This window comes from Schistocerca gregaria, chromosome 3 (assembly GCF_023897955.1).
Source record: "Schistocerca gregaria isolate iqSchGreg1 chromosome 3, iqSchGreg1.2, whole genome shotgun sequence".
In the NCBI taxonomy this organism is placed as follows: Eukaryota; Metazoa; Arthropoda; class Insecta; order Orthoptera; family Acrididae; genus Schistocerca; species Schistocerca gregaria.
Genome location: NC_064922.1, coordinates 525,242,639 through 525,260,700, shown reverse-complemented (window position 1 = coordinate 525,260,700; position 18,062 = coordinate 525,242,639). Strand labels below are relative to the sequence as shown.

Sequence of the window (18,062 nt, the reverse complement as noted above, 5' to 3'; positions counted from 1 at the left end):
ATTTAAAAAAGTATAACTAGATCAGTGGGAGGGGTGGATTGCCCTTTGCATAATGCCCTTTTAGAATACTGCTGTTCTCGTAGTTACAAAACTGTGTGTGATGCAATTTACTTTGGTCAACAATCACTGCCTAAATGAGAGTCTTTTATTTTTCTCTGTAACATCTGTTTTCAATTATGCTGCATCAGCAAGGTCTTACTAATGATGAGATTTTGTGTATTCTGGAGACCTCAGACAAATCTGGAAGTGACTTATCAGATTTAGATGATGACTTTCTGCTAGTGGAATGCATCCATATTTCAATTCTTGGGAATCAGTTGGTGCAACAGTGAAGAATATGCCTTTACTTTTTGATGAATCAGTGCTGCTTATAATAAAAATGTACAGAATCAAATGCTAAGATTCAAATAAAAAAACAATAGTTAGACTGAATTATTGGAGGTACTGGAGGCAATGATTGGTATCGTGTACAGCAGGGATTTTTTTGTGCTAAAAGTGTGTTCTTGAATTACCTTTCATTACATTCTTGGAGGCCTAATTTTACAGGGGAAAAATTGACAGGAGACAGATTCCATGAACTTATACAACTTCTCTGCTTTGATGAAAGAAGTCAATCCTGCTGACAACTTCACTCTTATTTTTGAAATATGCAGTAGAGCTAGTATGTGCAAAACTGCACCCTCTGTTACCATCCTTGTGAAAATGTTACAATTGAGGGGCAGCTAGTTCCAAGCAAAACACTGTCCTGGTTTACCTGGTTCATGTCACACAAACCTGAGAAATATGGACTCTAGTTTTGGGTAATTACAGACATGGTATCCAAGTACATTTCCAATGCCTTCATATTCCTTGGTAAGGAGGAAAGCTGATGAGACAACCAGCTCTTAGTAGAACGTGACATCCTTTGTCTCAAGGTGTCATTTCTAAACAAAGCAAGGAACATGACAACAGATAACTACATCAGATATCTTCACCTTGCCAAGAAATTTCAACAGAAGAAAACATTGTGAGTTGGAACACTGAATGAGATGCACAGAGAAATCCCAAACTGTGTGAAGGAGAAAAAACTCTCACCTTTCATCATCATCTTGAAAAAGACTGATTATACCCTGACAGTGAATGAAGGGAAGTAGAATAAGACTGTCATTCTTCTCAGTGCACTACATACTGAAGTAGCAGCAAGCAAAAAGGAAATATGAAGCCAGAAACTGTTACCTTATGTAAGCCATAAAGTATGGTGTAAGCATCATCAATGAAACTGATGAAATGTTCAACTACAGTTGCTTCAGGAGAAGGCTGATGCATCTGTTTTACAATAACCTAGCCAAAGCAGCAACAAATACCTGGATCATCCACAGTGAAATAATCAAATATAACTTGAAAAGGAAGGTGTTCATTCTTCAGGTGATAAATTAACTCACAAACAGGACAGGAGCAAGAAAGCTAAATGAACAAATAAATGGCTGTAGTACTTGGCAATTCAGAAAAGCAAAAGAAGGGTGAAATTGGAATGTGCATAGGAAACAAGAGCATTGACATCTGTGAGAAAAGCAAAAACAGTTGCCTGTGAAAAATATTTATTAAAAGTACCAATAACCTGCACAAAGTGTGATTTTAGTGCTAGAAACAACAAGTACAAGAAATAAAGAAATGATAGGAACTTTAGAAATTGGTCTCATTTCAAGATAAATATCCAATGTTTTATATCCAAAACAACAACCTAAAGGTGTTAGAACTTCAAGAAAAAGGTTTTATTGAACTGTTTACAAGATATACAAATAAATGGAAAAATTTTAGGTCTTACTTTAAACATGTAGTGAATATTTAATGCAATCTCATTAGGGGTCAAATGCTCCACTCCTTCTGCTTTAGGGGTAACACATTTTCCACTGTTCTAGTGTTAATCCTCTTGTAAGGGAGTGTTTTAAACTTAGTGGTTGGCAAACAGGACAAAAATTTGGCCCTTCACATATCATGTACTACATTTTTGACAGGCTGGTTAACAGGTTCACATTGTATTTTCTTTGTTGTTACCATGATTCAGAAGGAACCAATGGACCACAAAATGAACTGTTACTTTGGTCAGACAAACATAGATGGACTCAATTCTCAAGCAAGGATGGACTCAACTCTCAAACAAGGATGGACTCAACTCTCAAACAAGAAAAACTGCGCAATGTTCTAATTTATTATCTGCTCTAAGGCCTGTATGTCAAGTTAAATAATTACTGATACCAGTACTTCTTGAGACTGTGATCATGAGTGGAGATTAATACAGTGATGAACACATGATAGAGAGCAAAGGAGATATGCATGCTGATCTAACATTTCAAGGCTGCTGTGAATCAAATGAGCCCAACTTTTTGCCACAAGGGGATTTCTATCTGTTTTTAGTTTCATGATGAAAAAGATACAATCTTTTTCTTCTCCTCCTCCTCCATGATAGAAAATTGTGTGTTTATCATGATTGCCATGTTGTTTTTCCCACTGTTTCTGCAAGGAATGTGACACAGTTTTTGTAATATTATTGAGTCTGTTATGGACTCTTGACCATGATTTCATTGTAAATGAGTGATGCTTGTTTGCAGGTTCCACAAAGTTAGTCTGCAAGCATTACTCCTTCACAATGGGAACAATTTCCTTGGGTTCTGATTACTCATGCAATAAATCCGATGGAGATGTATGAGAACTTTAAGTGGCTATGCACATTTATCCAGTATGAGAAATACAAATGGTGTATGAATGGAGTTCTCAATGTAATTGCAGTTCTTCTTGGCATGCAGTGTGGGTACACAAAGTACTGCTCTTTCTACATGAGTGGGACAGCAAAGACAGAAAAATAACACCATTATGGGGAAAATGGCTTGTTCAGAATTAAATACTGGCCTGACGGAAAAATCTGGTGGAAACTCCTGCTTAAATGGGGTCTAATCAAAAACATCAAAAAGCCATGGACAAAACTTTACATAGTTTCATGCACTTGTAAGGGCATTTTCTAAAGAGCATTGAAGTAAAAATAAAGAAAGAAATATTTATAGGACTGTAAATTAGGGAATTAATGTCTGATGTACATTTATTTCATCTGTTAAGTTATACTGAAAGAAAGGCAAGGCAGTGTTCAACAAGTATCCACAAGAAATTTGTAGGTAATCATAAAGCAGAGAACTACTGTGATATTGTAAAAGAACTACTGAGATCATGAAACCTTTTGGAATGTAACAATTCACTGAAGCTTCATTTCTTGAATTTTCATTGGATCTCCTTCCCAAATAACTTTGGTGCTATTAGTGACAAACATGGAGGCTAATTCAACAGGATATTTCTCAAATTGGAATATGTTATCAAGGGAAATGGAGTACTGCAATGTTGTCAGACTACTGTTGCTACTCACAAAATAATTCTCTTGAGGCAAAGTATTGCAGGAAATTGGCAAGAAAATCTGTATAGGTGTGAATCTTTACTTTTCTTTACTCTTCTGTTACTCATTTCTTTGATTCTTTTGTGTACTGGCAGATAATTGTGCTATTTGCGCTTGGAAGTCTTTTCAGATTGTGTCATTTGACCAGATACATGTTACACATAGGCTGCCCTAAGCATTTACAAAAATGATTATCCCATGGAAACTGAGACCGGTGCATAAATTCTAAAATTAGATTTGGGTTAAGGAGCAAATTATCTTCTGGAAACAGAGTACATAGCTATTGCAAGTGAAATTTTTCTGACTAGTATAACTGTTCTAGTTCATTTTTAGATTCCTCTACCTTTTAATTTATTTCCATTTGTTGACTACTCAGGTTTTAAATTATATTTATTTATTCTGTAATCTTATCATTTGTTATGCACTTTATATATTGCTTCTATAATAAACTTTTTCATTTCCTTCATTGTCCATTCTGACATTGAATTTTCTCCTTAAAATGAACTACCAACATTTTGTTATAAATCTGAGTCATCACCTCCTCTCCCCAAACTGTTTCTAATATCACTTCTGTTTGAATAAAGACACAGATCAAACTTTCAAAACATGATAATGTCACACACAATCTTTCTTCACTTTTCACCTTACAGAACACAACACAGGAAGTTTAAAAAAGTTAAATGACTAAAATGTGTTATATATTGATCAGTCTTGATGCAGTTGTTGATTCAAATAGCCAACTGCTGTCCAAGTTCTTCAAGTCATTGAGTTTTGCATTAAATTCACATACATTTGGTTGGTTCAGCATCGTTGGAAACAAATGAAGAAATTCATCCTTCTGATTTATCATCAAATACATCATTTATTGAAATTCAAAATTTTCCCACTGAATTAAATGTTCGAAGAGATTTTGGAATAATCATTGAAGAGCGGTGAAGATGTTCTCTGCCCCATCTTATATAGGGACTGGGAGCATTGCATCGGAGTCACGGTGACAGAAGGACACCACCACGCCACAGTCATCAGAGTATTCTGGCATCTTCATCTGGAGTAAATCTCAGAGCTGATGGGATTCCATGTATTATCCAGCTGGTAGCCACAGTCACGGTTCATTAGATTTTCTGTAATGTGTATTTCAATGGATTCTTTTAAAATGGAGTCCCAAAAAGATGTTTCTCTGGCCAAAATCAATGTTTTGTCATACTCCCTTGAAAATCTGTTAGAAATACATGTTCTGCAATTGCAGACTTGCTGGGTTGCAGAAGGCGAGTGCAACATTTACATTCTGTGCAGTGTTCTTCCACTGCGTGTGTTGTTTGCCCTATATAGGCCACAACACACTGGCAAGGTATTTTGTAAATTCCCACCTTCCACAATAATAAATTATTCTCCACTGATCCCAGTAGGTCTGAGATCTTAGATGGTGGGCAGAAAAACACTTTACCTGTAAATCACAAAGGATTCTTGCTATTTTGAAGGAAATATTTCCAACAAAGGGAAGAAGAGCTAGGGACTTTGCTGGCACATTCTCCTCTTTATCCACTTCCCAGTTCTTGGTTTTAACTGAGGCTCCCCTGTTAATTTTCTGGGTAGAGTATCCATTGTCTCTGAACACTTTCTTTAATTGTGCAAGTTCTTTAGGCAAACTACCTGCATCCATGGGCTCTGTGTACAAGGGTTTTAAGCACACTCATTGTTTGGGATGGCAACTTGAAGAGTGCAAGAGCAAATCAGTGTGATTGAGCATATGATTAACAGAATGTCTCAGACAGCCATCACTCTTCTGTCTAACCAAAATATCCAGGAATGGAGACAATCATCTTTCTGTCATTCCACAGTAAATCAAATGTTCTCACAAATGGAGTTATGGTGATGTAAAAACTCCATTAACTAATCTTCTCCTGGGAGCCACACTATGAAAGTATCATTCACATACCTACAAAAACCAATTGGTTTAAGAAAAGCTGATTTAATTGCTGTTACCTCAAAATCCTCGATAAAAAAATTAGATAATTCGAATCAAGAACAACTGCCAACATGAGTAACATGGAAGTAGATGTCCTTGGTGTACTGAAGCAGCTTAAAACACTTAAGAAAAGCAAGCTCTCCCCAATCCAGATTGTATACCAATCAGGTTCCTTTCAGAGTAATTTGCCTGAATTACAGACCCATACCACTAACATCGACTTGCAGAAGGATTTTGGAACATGATCTGTGCTCGAACATTATGAATTACCCCGAAGAAATGATTTATCATCAAATAGCAAGCATAGATTCAGAAAATTCATTCTTGTGAAACACAACTAGCTCTTTATACTCACAAAGTAATGAACGCTGTCAAAGGGGACATCAAATTGATTCGATGTTTTTAGATTTCCAGAAGGACAACATTCCTCACAAGCAACTTCAAATTGAATTGCATGCCGTTGGAGGACTGTCTCAGTTGTGTGGCTGTATTCATGATTTACTCATGGAAGGGTCACAGTTTGTAATAATTGACAAAAAGTCATTGAGTAAAACAGAAGTAATCTCTGGCATTCCCCAAGAAGTGAAATATATCCTCTGCTGTTCTTGATCTACATAAATGAGTTAGGAGAGAATCTGAGCATCCCTCTTAGCTTTTGCAGATGATACTGTCATTTACTGTCTTGTAAAAGTCATCATATGATCAAAATGAACTGTAAAATGATTTAGACAAGATAAGTGTATGGCACAAATAGTGGCAATTGACACTGAATAATGAAAAGTGTGAAGTCATCCACATGGATACTAAAAGGAATCTGCTAAATTTTGGTTACAGGACAAATCACACATATATAAAGGCCATAAACTCAAGTAAATAGGAATGACAGTTATGAGTAACTACAATTGGAATGATCATGTACATATTGTTATGAGGGAAAGCAAACCAAAGACTGTGATCTAGTGGCAGAACATAGAACATTTAATAGGTCTATTAAAGAAACTATGTACACTACAATTGCCCACTATCTTCTGGAGTACTGTTGTGCAGTGTGTGATCTGCATGGGATAGGACTGATGGAGGACATTGAAAAGGTTCAAAGAAGGGCAGCTCATTTTGTATTATTGCAAAACAAGAGAAAGGGTGCCACGGATATGATACACATATTGGGGTGGCAGTTATTAAAACAGTGGTGTTTTTGCTGCAGTAGGACCTTCTCACAAAATTTCAATTTCCAATTTCTCCTGAGAGTTTGAAATTATTTTGTTGATGCCAACATAGATACAGAGAAATAATATATCTATCTATATCTGAATCCCACTGCAGCTACTGCTGAGTCTGGGTGCTGATGAGTCCTCTCCATTTGGTTCGGTCCTCCCATCACTTTTCTTTCTCAACTTGCTGCCAGGTCACACTTCTCCTTTCTACAGATATTCTCACTCCCATTTTCCACCGTGTTCTTGGGTGCCCTCTAGGTCTTTTCCCCTCCATCTTTAGTACTTACATAATTTTGGGGAGTCTCTGCCCATGCATCCTCTGAACATGCCCATGCCATCTTAATCTCTTTCTTTCAATTTCTTCTCTCATACTTTCTTGTTTGGGGTCCTTTCTAATCTCTACATTTCTTACTCTGTCCATTCTTGTTTTTCCCTTAACTGCTCTGAGAAATTTCATTTGCCCTACTTGCAGTCTGCTCTAGTCCCTTTCTGTCATTGTCCATGTTTCTCCACCATAGGTGACAACAGGGTTGTAATAATTCTTATACAAAAGGAGTTTTGCTCTTTCTGAAACTTCATTATTCCAAATCAGGTGTTTTATTGTTTGGTAGAAATTGACTCCCTTCTGTAACCTCCTATTAATTTCGTTCGTTATTCTTCTATAGCTAGATATTTCACTCCCAAAATAAGTAAAACTTTCTACCACTTTAAGGGGTTCTCCATTCAAGGTAATATTTCCATTGATTCCTTTCTCTCTTCCAAATACCATTACTTCACTCTTATCTCCTGCACTTTTTAATGTTGTGATGGAGGGAATGAATAGGGCAGTTAAAGATATAGTAAAAGAAAAAGAAAAAAGAAGATTTTTGCAGATGATATAGTAATATGGGGTGATAAAGAGGTAGATGTACAGTTACAGCTTGATGCTTGGAAGGAAATAATGAAAAGGTATGGATTAAAAATAAATAAAGATAAGAGTGAAGTAATGGAGAAATAATCATCAAAATAAAATAAAAGAATTCAGAGTTCACATGGAAAGTTTTAACTGTTCATTTTTCTGCACACTGTTTGAGAGTGGAATGATAGAGAAGTAGCTTAAAAGTGGTTTGATTAAACCCCTGCCATGCATTTAGTTGTGAACTGAAGAGTAATCCTGTAGATGTAGATGAAAACTTGCTACCTTTCAGAATTATCCTTTAATGAGTTAGATTACACACACAAACACACACACACACACACACACACACACACACACACACACACACACACACACGAACGGGCAAAAAAAAGCACACGCATCCCTGTCCTTATGTGGTGCCAGCTGGACTAACAGTGCTAATGCATGGTTTCTCAGCAGGGAGTTGTTTGGGTGGGGTGGGTAGAGGGAGACAGAAGCAGGAGGCAAGGACAAGGACTGTGGGTGGGTGGCTAGTGGCTTCAAGGGAGGTGGTCAGTGGCTAGGAATGCGGGACGGAGGCGTGACAGGAACATGGGCTAGGAATTTAATGCATGACTGTAGGGGCCAGAGGGGAGTGGCACACTCTGAGGGTGACATGGGGATGTGAACTGGGAGGGGGTCACAAGATGAAGGGGAAACTGTTGGGTGAAGGGCTTTGGAACAGTGGGTTACCTAAGATTGAGGGCAAGATGATTATGAGAGTGGAGGATGTGTTGTAAGGCTACCTCTCATCTGCATAGTTCAGAAAAGCTGATGGTGGAGGGAAGGACCCAGATGGCTCGGGTTGTGCAGCAGCCATTGATATCAAGTACGTAATGCTCAGCTGCATGTTGTGCCATCAGATGGTCAACTTTGCTGTTTGCAACAGTTTGATGGTGGTCAACAGCAGGTTGGTAGCCATACCAACAAGAAAGCTGTGCAGTGTTTGTAGCAGAGATGGTGTACAACATGGCTGCTTTTACAGGTGGTCGCAATGAAAAACGCCTTTCTTTTAATGATTTCCAACCCAAATCCTGTATCATTTCTGTGACACTCTCTCCAATATTTCGCAATAATACAAAACATGCTGCCTTTCATTGAACTTTTTCGATGTACTCCGTCAGTCCCATCTGGTAAGGATCCCACACCGCACAGCAATATTCTAAAAGAGGACGGACAAACGTAGTGTAGACAGTTTTCTTAGTAGGTCTGTTACATTTTCTAAGTGCCCTGCCAATAAAACACAGTTTTCGGTTAGCCTTCCCAACAACATTTTCTATGTGTTCCTTCCAGGTTAAGTTGTTCATAATTGTAATACCTAGGTATTTAGTTGAATTTACAGCTTTTAGATTAGACTGATTTATTGTGTAACTGAAGTTTAATAAGCTCCTTTTAGCACTCATGTAGATGACCACACTTTACATTATTTAGGGTCAACTGCCACTTTTTGCACCATTCAGATATTTTTTCTAATTTGTTTTGCAGTTTGTTTTGATCTTCTAATGACTTTATTAGTCGATAAACGACAGTGTCATCTGTAAATAACTGAAGACAACTGCTCAGATTGTCTCCAAAATCGTTTATATAGAAAGGAACAGCAAAGGGCCCATAACAATACCTTGGGAGAATGTCAGAAATCACTTCTGTTTTACTTGATGACTTTCTGTCAACTACTACGAACTGTGACCCCTCTCACAGGAAATCACAAATCCAGTCACATAACTGAGATGATATTCCATAAGCACACAATTTCATTACGAGCCGCTTGTGTGGTACAGTGTCAAAGAACTTCTGGAAATCCAGAAATACAGAATCAATCTGAAATCCCTTGTCAATATCACTCAACACTTCATGTGAATAAAGAGTTAGTTGTGTTTCACAGGAATGATGTTTTCTAAACCCATTTTTACTGTGTGCCAATAGACCATTTTCTTCAAGGTAATTCGAACACAATATATGTTCTAAAATCCTGCTGCATATTGATGCTAACGATATGGGCCTGGATTACTCTTACTACATTTCTTGAATGTTTGCGTGACCTGTGCAACTTTCCAGTCTTTGGGTACTGATCTTTTGTCGAGCCAACAAGTTGTATATGATTGTTAAGTATGGACCTAATGCATCAGCATACTCCAAAAAGAACCTAATTGTTATACAGTCTGGACCAGAAGACTTGCTTTTATTAAGGGATTTAAGTTGCTTCACTACTCCGAGGATATTTACTTCTATGTTACTCATGTTGGCAGCTGTTCTTGATTCAAATTCTGGAATATTTACTTTGTCTTCATTTGTAAAGGCATTTTGGAAGGCTGTGTTTAGTAACTCTGCTTTGGCAGCACTGTCTCTGACAGTATCTCCATTGCTATCGTGCAGAGAAGGCATTGATTGTTTCTTGGCGCTAACATACTTCACATATGACCAGAATCTCTTTGGATTTTTTGCCAAGTTTCAAGACAAAGTGTCATTGTGGAAACTGTTATAAGCATCTTGCATTGAAGCCTGCACTAAGTTTCAAGCTTCTGTAAAAGATCGCGAATCTTGGGGATTTTGTATCTGTTTAAATTTGGCATGTTTGTTTCGTAGTTTCTGCAACAGTGTTCTATCCCGTTTTGAGTACCAAGGAGGATCAGCTCCATCATTTGTTAATTTATTTGGTATGAATCTCTCAATTTCTGCTGATACTATTTCTCTGAATCTAAGCCACATCTGGTCTACACTTATATTATTAATTTGGAATGAGTGGAGATTGCTCTAAGGAAGGCGTCAAGCAAATTTTTATCTGCTTTTCTGAATTGGTATATTTTCACTTAATTTTTGAGGATTTGGGGATTACAATATTCAGTCTTGCTACGACAGCTCTGAGTTCCCTAATCCCTGAATTGGTTTTGATGCTCATTATTAGCTCAGGATTATTTGTTGCTAAGACGTCAAGTGTGTTTTCACAACCATTTACTATTTGTGTGGGCTCATGAACTAACTGCTCGAACTAATTTTCAGAGAATGCATTTAGCACAAGTTTGGATGATATTTTATGCGTGCTTCCCTAATTAAACATGTATTTTTGCCAACATATCAAGGGTAAATTAAAGTCACCACCAACTATTATCATATGAATCGGGTACGTGTTTGAAGTCAAACTCAAGTTTTCTTTGAACCTTTCAGCAACTGTATCATCTGAATTGGGAGGTCAGTAAAAGGATCAAATTATTATTTTATTCTAGTTGCCAACAATGACCTCTGCCCATACTAACTCACATGAAGTATCCACTTCAATTTCGCGACAAGATAAACTATTTCTGACAGAAACAAACACGCCATTGCCAACCGTGTTTAGCCTATACTTTCGGAACACCATTAGGTTCTTTGCAAAAATTTTGGCTGAGCTTATATCCAGCATTAGCCAGCTTTCAGTGCCTATAACGTTTTGAGCATCAGTGCTTTCTATTAGCACTTGGAGCTTTGGTACTTTCCCAACACAGCTACGACAATTTACAACTGTTATACCAATGGTTCCTGTATTTACATTCTTCCTGAAACTTCCTGGCAGATTAAAACTGTGTGCACACAGTTTTAATCTGCCAGGAAGTTTTATATCAGCGCACACTCCGCTGCAGAGTGAAAATCTCATTCTGGAAACATCCCCCAGGCTGTGGCTAAGCCATGTCTCCACAGTATCCTTTCTTTCAGGAGTGCTAGTTCTGCAAGGTTCGCAGAAGAGCTTCTGTAAAGTTTGGAAGGTAGGAGACGGATACTGGCAGAAGTGAAGCTGTGAGTACCGGACGTGAGTCGTGCTTCGGTAGCTCAGTTGGTAGAGCACTTGCCCGCGAAAGGCAAAGGTCCCGAGTTCGAGTCTCAGTCGGGCACACAGTTTTAATCTGCCAGGAAGTTTCATATCAGCGCACACTCCGCTGCAGAGTGAAAATCCCATTCTAGATACATTCTTCCTGTTTTCAGCCTGCACCATTCTTGTGTTTTCCCGAGACCCTCTAACCTAAAAAACTGCCCAGTCCACACCACACAGCTCCTGCTACCCATGTAGCTGCCTCCTGCATATAGTGTACACCTGACCTATTCAGTGGAACCTGAAACCCAAACACCCTTTGGCACAAGTCAAGGAAACTGCAGCCCACATGGTTGCAGAACCATCTGAGCCTCTGATTCAGACCCTCCACTCGGCTCTGTACCAGAGGTCCGCAATCGGTCCTGTCGACTATGCTGCAAATGGTCAGCTCTGCTTTCATCTTGCAAGCAAGACTGGCAGCCTTTACCACTTCTGTTAGCTGCTCAAAACTAGAGAGAATCTCTTCTGATCCAAAGTGACACACATCATTGGTACCGACGTGAGCAACCAACTGCAGTTTCCTGCACCCTGTGCTCTTCATGGCATCCAGGAGGACCCTTTCCACATCTGGAATGACTCCACCCCATATGCACACCGAGTGCAGATTGGTTTTCTTACCCTTCTTGTCAGCCAAGTCCCTAAGGAGCCACATAATATGCCTAACACTGGAGCTCCCAACTACCAATAATCCCACCCTCCGCGATTGCCCAGATCTTGCAGGCTGAGTGGTTCAGAAGACACAGTACAGGCAACAGCATCTGGCTCAGCGACATTGTCAGCCACAGACAGCACGTGGAATCTGTTTGTCAGACAAAACGAGGAGGCCTTACGTGTAGCCACCTGGGAAGTCTTTCACCACCTGCTTTGCCCCGGGGTGACCTCCCGCTCGACCACAGGTGAAGGGTCAGTCTCAATGTGAGCAGTAACTGGGTTGGCCACCAGTGAGGACCGATCGGAGGACTCTGACGTGCTGGACGTCCGTTGGATCCCCACGGGCGGCCCACAACAGTGACGCTCATCCACTGCAGCCTCAAGCTGTGTAATTGAACCCATCAAAGCCTGAAGCTGAGAGCAAAGAGTCACCAACTCGGCTCGCATCCGCACACGACAATCGCAGTCCCTGCCCATACCAAAGAGCATGAAAAAGTAAACTATGCAGATAAACGAACTATCAGCACGTGCTGTGCAACTCTACTCTAGACCCGGGCAAAACGCATGAACTGTGTCTAATAATACGCAGGTATTCAAAAACCTAACTACCGAAGCACTCAGGTGAAACTAAGTAATTTGCCCCAATTAGGAACTTGTAATATGTCACAAAATCTGTTTACTTTCTGACGTAAATGAAAAAACGACAACTGTGGCTATTAGATATTAAATTTAGATGCAGAAACTAGAGAAACTAAACTATTAAAGCACACAGATGATACAATAAAATTCGTTCCTGGTTAGGAACTCGTAAATGAGACAACAGTGGTTACTTCTCTGTTGCTGCGTCTGTCTCGGTCAGCTACTGCTTCCTTACTGTCTACCACATTTATTGTCCCTGCTGTGAATGGTCTCATGTTTGCAAGTAATGCCATGGGATGCATCATGGGAGCAGATAAAACAGTAAATTTTTTTAGGCCATTAACAGATTGCAAAAGAGCTTTTGTGTATTTACAGTTTTGTCCAGCTAAGTCTACAAGAAAACAAACATGATTATTCTTAAATTAAATAAAACAATAAATTCATAAATTTATAAAGATATTATTCAATAAATTCCATCAATGGAAATTCCAGGTTGGAATATCAACAATAAAAGGAAAAGATAGTTTGCTACTTACCGTAAAGAAGACACATAAAGTTACAGACAGGCACAGTTAAAAAGCCACTTACACATTATATTTTGGTCACAGCCTTCATCAGAAAAAGGAAACACACACACAAGCAAGTGCACCTCATTCACACATGACCACCTTCTCAAGCAGCTCGGATTTGAATGTGACTATCACATGAAATCTAAGCAGCAATCTAGAGGGGGTGGAGAAGGGAAAGGGATGGCAGTGTACAGGTGGAGGGAGGGAAGAGTAGAGCTGTCTGGTGAAGTGTGCAGAGACTAGACTGCCAACACGCACAGCATCAGAAGGCTGTGGGGCAGGGAGATGGGGATGGAAGGGGGGCCACAGTGGGAGGAGAGGAGCAGGGACAGATGGGCAGGTGCATTGACAGCAGCACACAAAGATGGTGGGAGGTGATAGAACAGAAGGGGTGGAAACTGTTACATGGAGGGCGTGGGGATAGTGTCTTACGGTAGGTAATTTCAGGAGTGGGGAATGTGTTTTAAAGGAAGCTCCCACCTCCACAGTTCATAAAAAATGGTGCTGGAGGGGAAGATCCAGATGGTTCAGGTAGTGAAGCAGCCATTGACATCAAGCATGTTATGTTCAGCTGGATGTTGTGCCACAGGGTGGTCTACTTTGCTCTTGGCAACAGTTTGGCAGTGGCCATTCATCCTGGTGGACAGCTGGTTGGTAGGCATACTAATATAAAAAGCTGCTCTGCAATGATTGCAGCAGAGATGGTATATGGCATGGCTGCTCTCACAAGAATATGACCCTTGTGGCAAGGAGTTGGGATTGGAGTGGCATATGGATGGACTAGGATGTTGTGGAGATTGGGTGGGCAACAGAACACCACTTTAGGAGAGGTGGAAATGATCTTGGGTAGGATGTCCCCCATTTCAGGGCATGAGGATAGGTAATCAAAGGCCTGACAACAGATGTGGTTCTGTTCTTCCAGTCTGAGGTGGTACTGGGTGACAAAGGGGGCACTCCTTTGTGGATGGCTCTTGGGGGGTGGTGAGAGGATTTGGGGTGTGAGAGAAAATGAAATGGGAGATCTGTTTGTGAACTAGGTCATGGAGATAGTGCCTGTCTGTGAAGTCCATGGTAGACCCTCAGCATACTGGGCAAAGGAGTTCTTATCACTATAGATAAGTCATCCCCAGATGGCCAGCCTGTACAAGAAGGATTTTTTGGTAAGCTGTACAAGAAGGATTTTTTGGTATGGAAGGCATGGCAGCTGTTGAAATGAAGGTGCTGTTGGTGAATGTATGTTTAATGTGGGCAGAGATATGGATGGAGCCATCAGTGAGGAGGAGGTCAATGTCCAGGAAGGTGGCACACAGGTCCAAGGAGGACCAGGTGAGGCAGATGGGAGAGAAGATGTTGAGGATGTGAAGGACTGGAGATAGGGTGCCTGGGCCCAGAGTCTAGATCATGAAGATATCATCAATGAACCTGAACCAGACTGGGGGTTTGGCATTTTGGGAGGCTAGGAAGGGCTCCTCTAGAGGCCCATAAACAGGTTAGCATAGGAGGGTGCCATGTGGATGCCCTTGGCTGTGCCGCAGACTTGTCTGTATACTTTTCCTTCAAAGGAGAATTAGTTGTGGCTTAGGGTAAACTTAATGAGGAATGAGGTAATGGGTTTGGAGTCTAAAGGACATTGGGAAAGGTAGTAATCAACAGGGGTAAGACCATGGGCATGAGGGATGTTGGTGCATAGGGAGGTGGTGTCAACGGTGACAAGTAGGGATCCAAGATGTAAAGGGGTGGGGATAGTGGAGAGTTTGTGACTGAAGTGGGTTGTATCTTTGCTGAGGGAGGCTAAATTAATGGCAATTCGCTGGAGATGTTGATTGATGAATGCCAGAATTCTTTCAGTGGGGCACAATAACCAGCCATATTGGTGCACCAGGACTGTTGGGTTAATGGATTTTGTGGAGCATATAGAAAGTGGGTGTGCAAGATGTCATAGGGGTGAGGAGGGAAATGGATTCAGTAAGCATTACAGGTTATGTTGGACTGGGATGAGACCACTTCAGCAGAATTTGTAGGTGGAAGAGTAAGATAATTTGCAGAGATCTTCTGCCAGGTAGTCATTGCAGTGGTGGAACCTTTGTCTGCAGGTAGGATGATTAGGTTAGGACTTGTTTTGAGGTTGTATATGGCTGTCATTTCTTCTGCAGAAAGGTTGGTGTTCTGAGGAAGAGGTCTAGGGAAGGATGATTAGGTCAAGTTGGAGATAAGGAATTCCTGGAAGGGAACCAGCAGATGGTTGGGGGGATCACAGTTTCATGGTGGTATGAACTGGGAGAGGCAGAGTTAAATGGATTGGCAGCAAAGAAGTATTTCCATTGAAGTGATCAGAAGAAGGAGTGTAGGTCTTTCACAAGTCCAGTATGGTTAAATTTTGGGTGTGGGGGCTAAAGGTAAGGCCTTTGGATAGGACTGGAAATTCTGTGGGGCTGTGGGTTTTGGTGGACAGGTTAACAACAGTGTTATGAGAATGTTTCAGCTGTAGGTGGAATGTTTGTAAGGAGTTTTGGGAATGTGGCAAGTTGAAAAGATCAGGTAGGCAGGGCTTGGGTGCTATGAGGGGTTGACAAAGAGACTTTGATTAGATATCATCATGGCTTGAAGTGAGGGACATTCTGCTCAAGATCCGTCCCACCCCTCCTAAAATGGTTTTCCATTGCCCACTAAACCTCCACAACATCCTCGTCCATCCTCTTGCCACTATGAATCCCAACCACTTGCCACAGGGATCAGATCCCTATGGAAGACTCAAGTGCAAGACCTGCCCAATCCACATACTCAGCTCTTCCTTTTCCAGTCCTGTCGTAGGCTTATGCTACACCGTCAGAGGCCAGACCACCTGTGAAGGCAACCATGTCATACACCAACTCTGCTGAGTTCATTGCACAGCTTTTTATTTTGGCATGATTACCAAACAGCTGTCCACCAGAATGAACAGCCCCTGCCAAACTGTGGCGAAGAGCAAAGTAAACCACCCTGTGGCACAACATGCAGCTGAACATAACACACTTGATTGCAGTGACTGCTTCACTACCCAAGCCATCAGGATTCTACCCTCCACCACCAGCTTTTCTGAGCTGTGCAGGTGGAAACTATCCTTATAACACATTCCCTGCTCCGAAATTATTCTATCTTCAACATACAGTAAGTACTACCTCCACACCCTCCACCCAATAGTTTCTACCCCCTCTGTCCTATTCCCATTGCCCACCATATTTTCCCACTCCTCTCCTTGTTTGCTCTTCCTCTGCACCCCCTCCTCCTCCCTGCCCCACGGCCTCAAAACAATGGGAATGTTGGAAGTCTTGTCCCTGCGCACTCCACCAGAAAGTGCTGCTCTTATCTCTCTCCACCCATACACTGCAACCCCTTTTCCTTATCTGCCCCCTCCAAATTGCTGCCTCTAATCCATGTGGCAGTTGCATCCTGGCCTGAGCAGCTGAAGAATGCTGGTAATGTGTGCGTGAGGTGTGCTTTCTTGTGTGAATATGTGTGTGTGTTTTTTTTCTTTTTCTGACAAAGGCTTTGGCTGAAAACTAATGTGTTGGTGTCTTAATTGTGGCTTTCTGCAGCTTCACGTGTCAGTTTTATGGTAAGTAGCTATCTATCTTTTCTTACATTGTCGCTACTGGATAAAGTGTTGTTAGTCTTTATTGTTCACCTCAGTGAAATGTAGCTCAAACCTAAAACTTAGAATGTTCTGGCCAGTATTAAATTTAAACAATTAAATGTACGTTTTTAACAAACCACTGGTCTAGGAAAACCTAAAATCTAGCATACACAATAAGTTCATGACTCCTTACCTCCATAATTGAAATCCAAGGGTCAGGGAGCTCCTTGTCAGAGAACAATCATTGACTCATAGTGGCTTAGTGCAAATTATGATCCAGAGACAACATTTTGGAAGTTATCATGAATCACCTGTAGTGACAAACAGGATGTTACTTTTAAAAGAGTCATGTTATATTTCCACCCATGTCATTGTCAAAAGGAGCTCTTAAACAAAAGATGAAATTTGCAATTTTAGAGAATGGCATACTGAATTTCAACAGAAATCTAAAAGGACAATTAAGTAGAAGTAACAGATGGCAACTGTGTATAGCAAATGCATAAAAAGTGTTCTTATACACAATTTTGCTTGTTAAACTTTTATTCAGTCTGAATTAAGCAATTTGTCAAATATAATATACAGTGTCACATACAGATGTATGTATATTGCTGTTTCTTTTAAATTTGTTACAGGTTCAACAGTATATCATGCTCAAGTTAATGTGGAATACTTGTCAACTCACTATGTAGGTTGGAAATGGGAAGCACGTATGGTAGAACGGTTCATTAAATGTACAGTAAATGGAATTCCTGGACGAGGGGTTTCTGAATTTCACTACCACAACAGCACTGGAAGGCCTGAAAAAGTTTCAAAGAATGATCCACAGTGGTTTCAAGCACTTAAATATAAGTAGTATAAGTTGCAATTGTTAACAATTTTGAAAAAAAGTACTTTTCAATGTGTGACACTGTGTTATTAATTTAAAACATACTATTTGAATGTTATTTAATGAAAAGTTTGAATACTGATAATTATAATAATCATAAAATATTTATTAGCTAATTCCATTATTTCTTCTTTCTCTTTAACATTAAACCTCAAAATCCTGACACATCCTTCACAGGACTACAGAACAAAGTTACCCATCAAAACAATAATTTAATAAGTTAAGCCCTCATTTTCAAAGTATACAATTACTTGTGTCTGCATTGGGCATATGGAAAATCTCAGAAATTATTAACAATTTCCCATCAACACTGCAGACCACTTTAGAT

At 40.2% G+C, this 18,062-nt stretch overlaps 1 protein-coding gene across 1 annotated transcript in view; it reads left to right on the top strand.

Annotated features, from left to right (window-relative positions):
* LOC126354009 (uncharacterized) overlaps window positions 1–17,847 on the top strand; it is a 217,263-nt gene extending 199,416 nt beyond the window's left edge. The window contains exon 9 of the mRNA XM_050003323.1: window positions 17,481–17,847. Coding sequence (XP_049859280.1) covers window positions 17,481–17,701 — 221 coding nt within the window. The 3' untranslated portion in view covers window positions 17,702–17,847. The remainder of the gene's footprint in view (window positions 1–17,480) is intronic.
* Window positions 17,848–18,062: the final 215 nt, after the last annotated feature.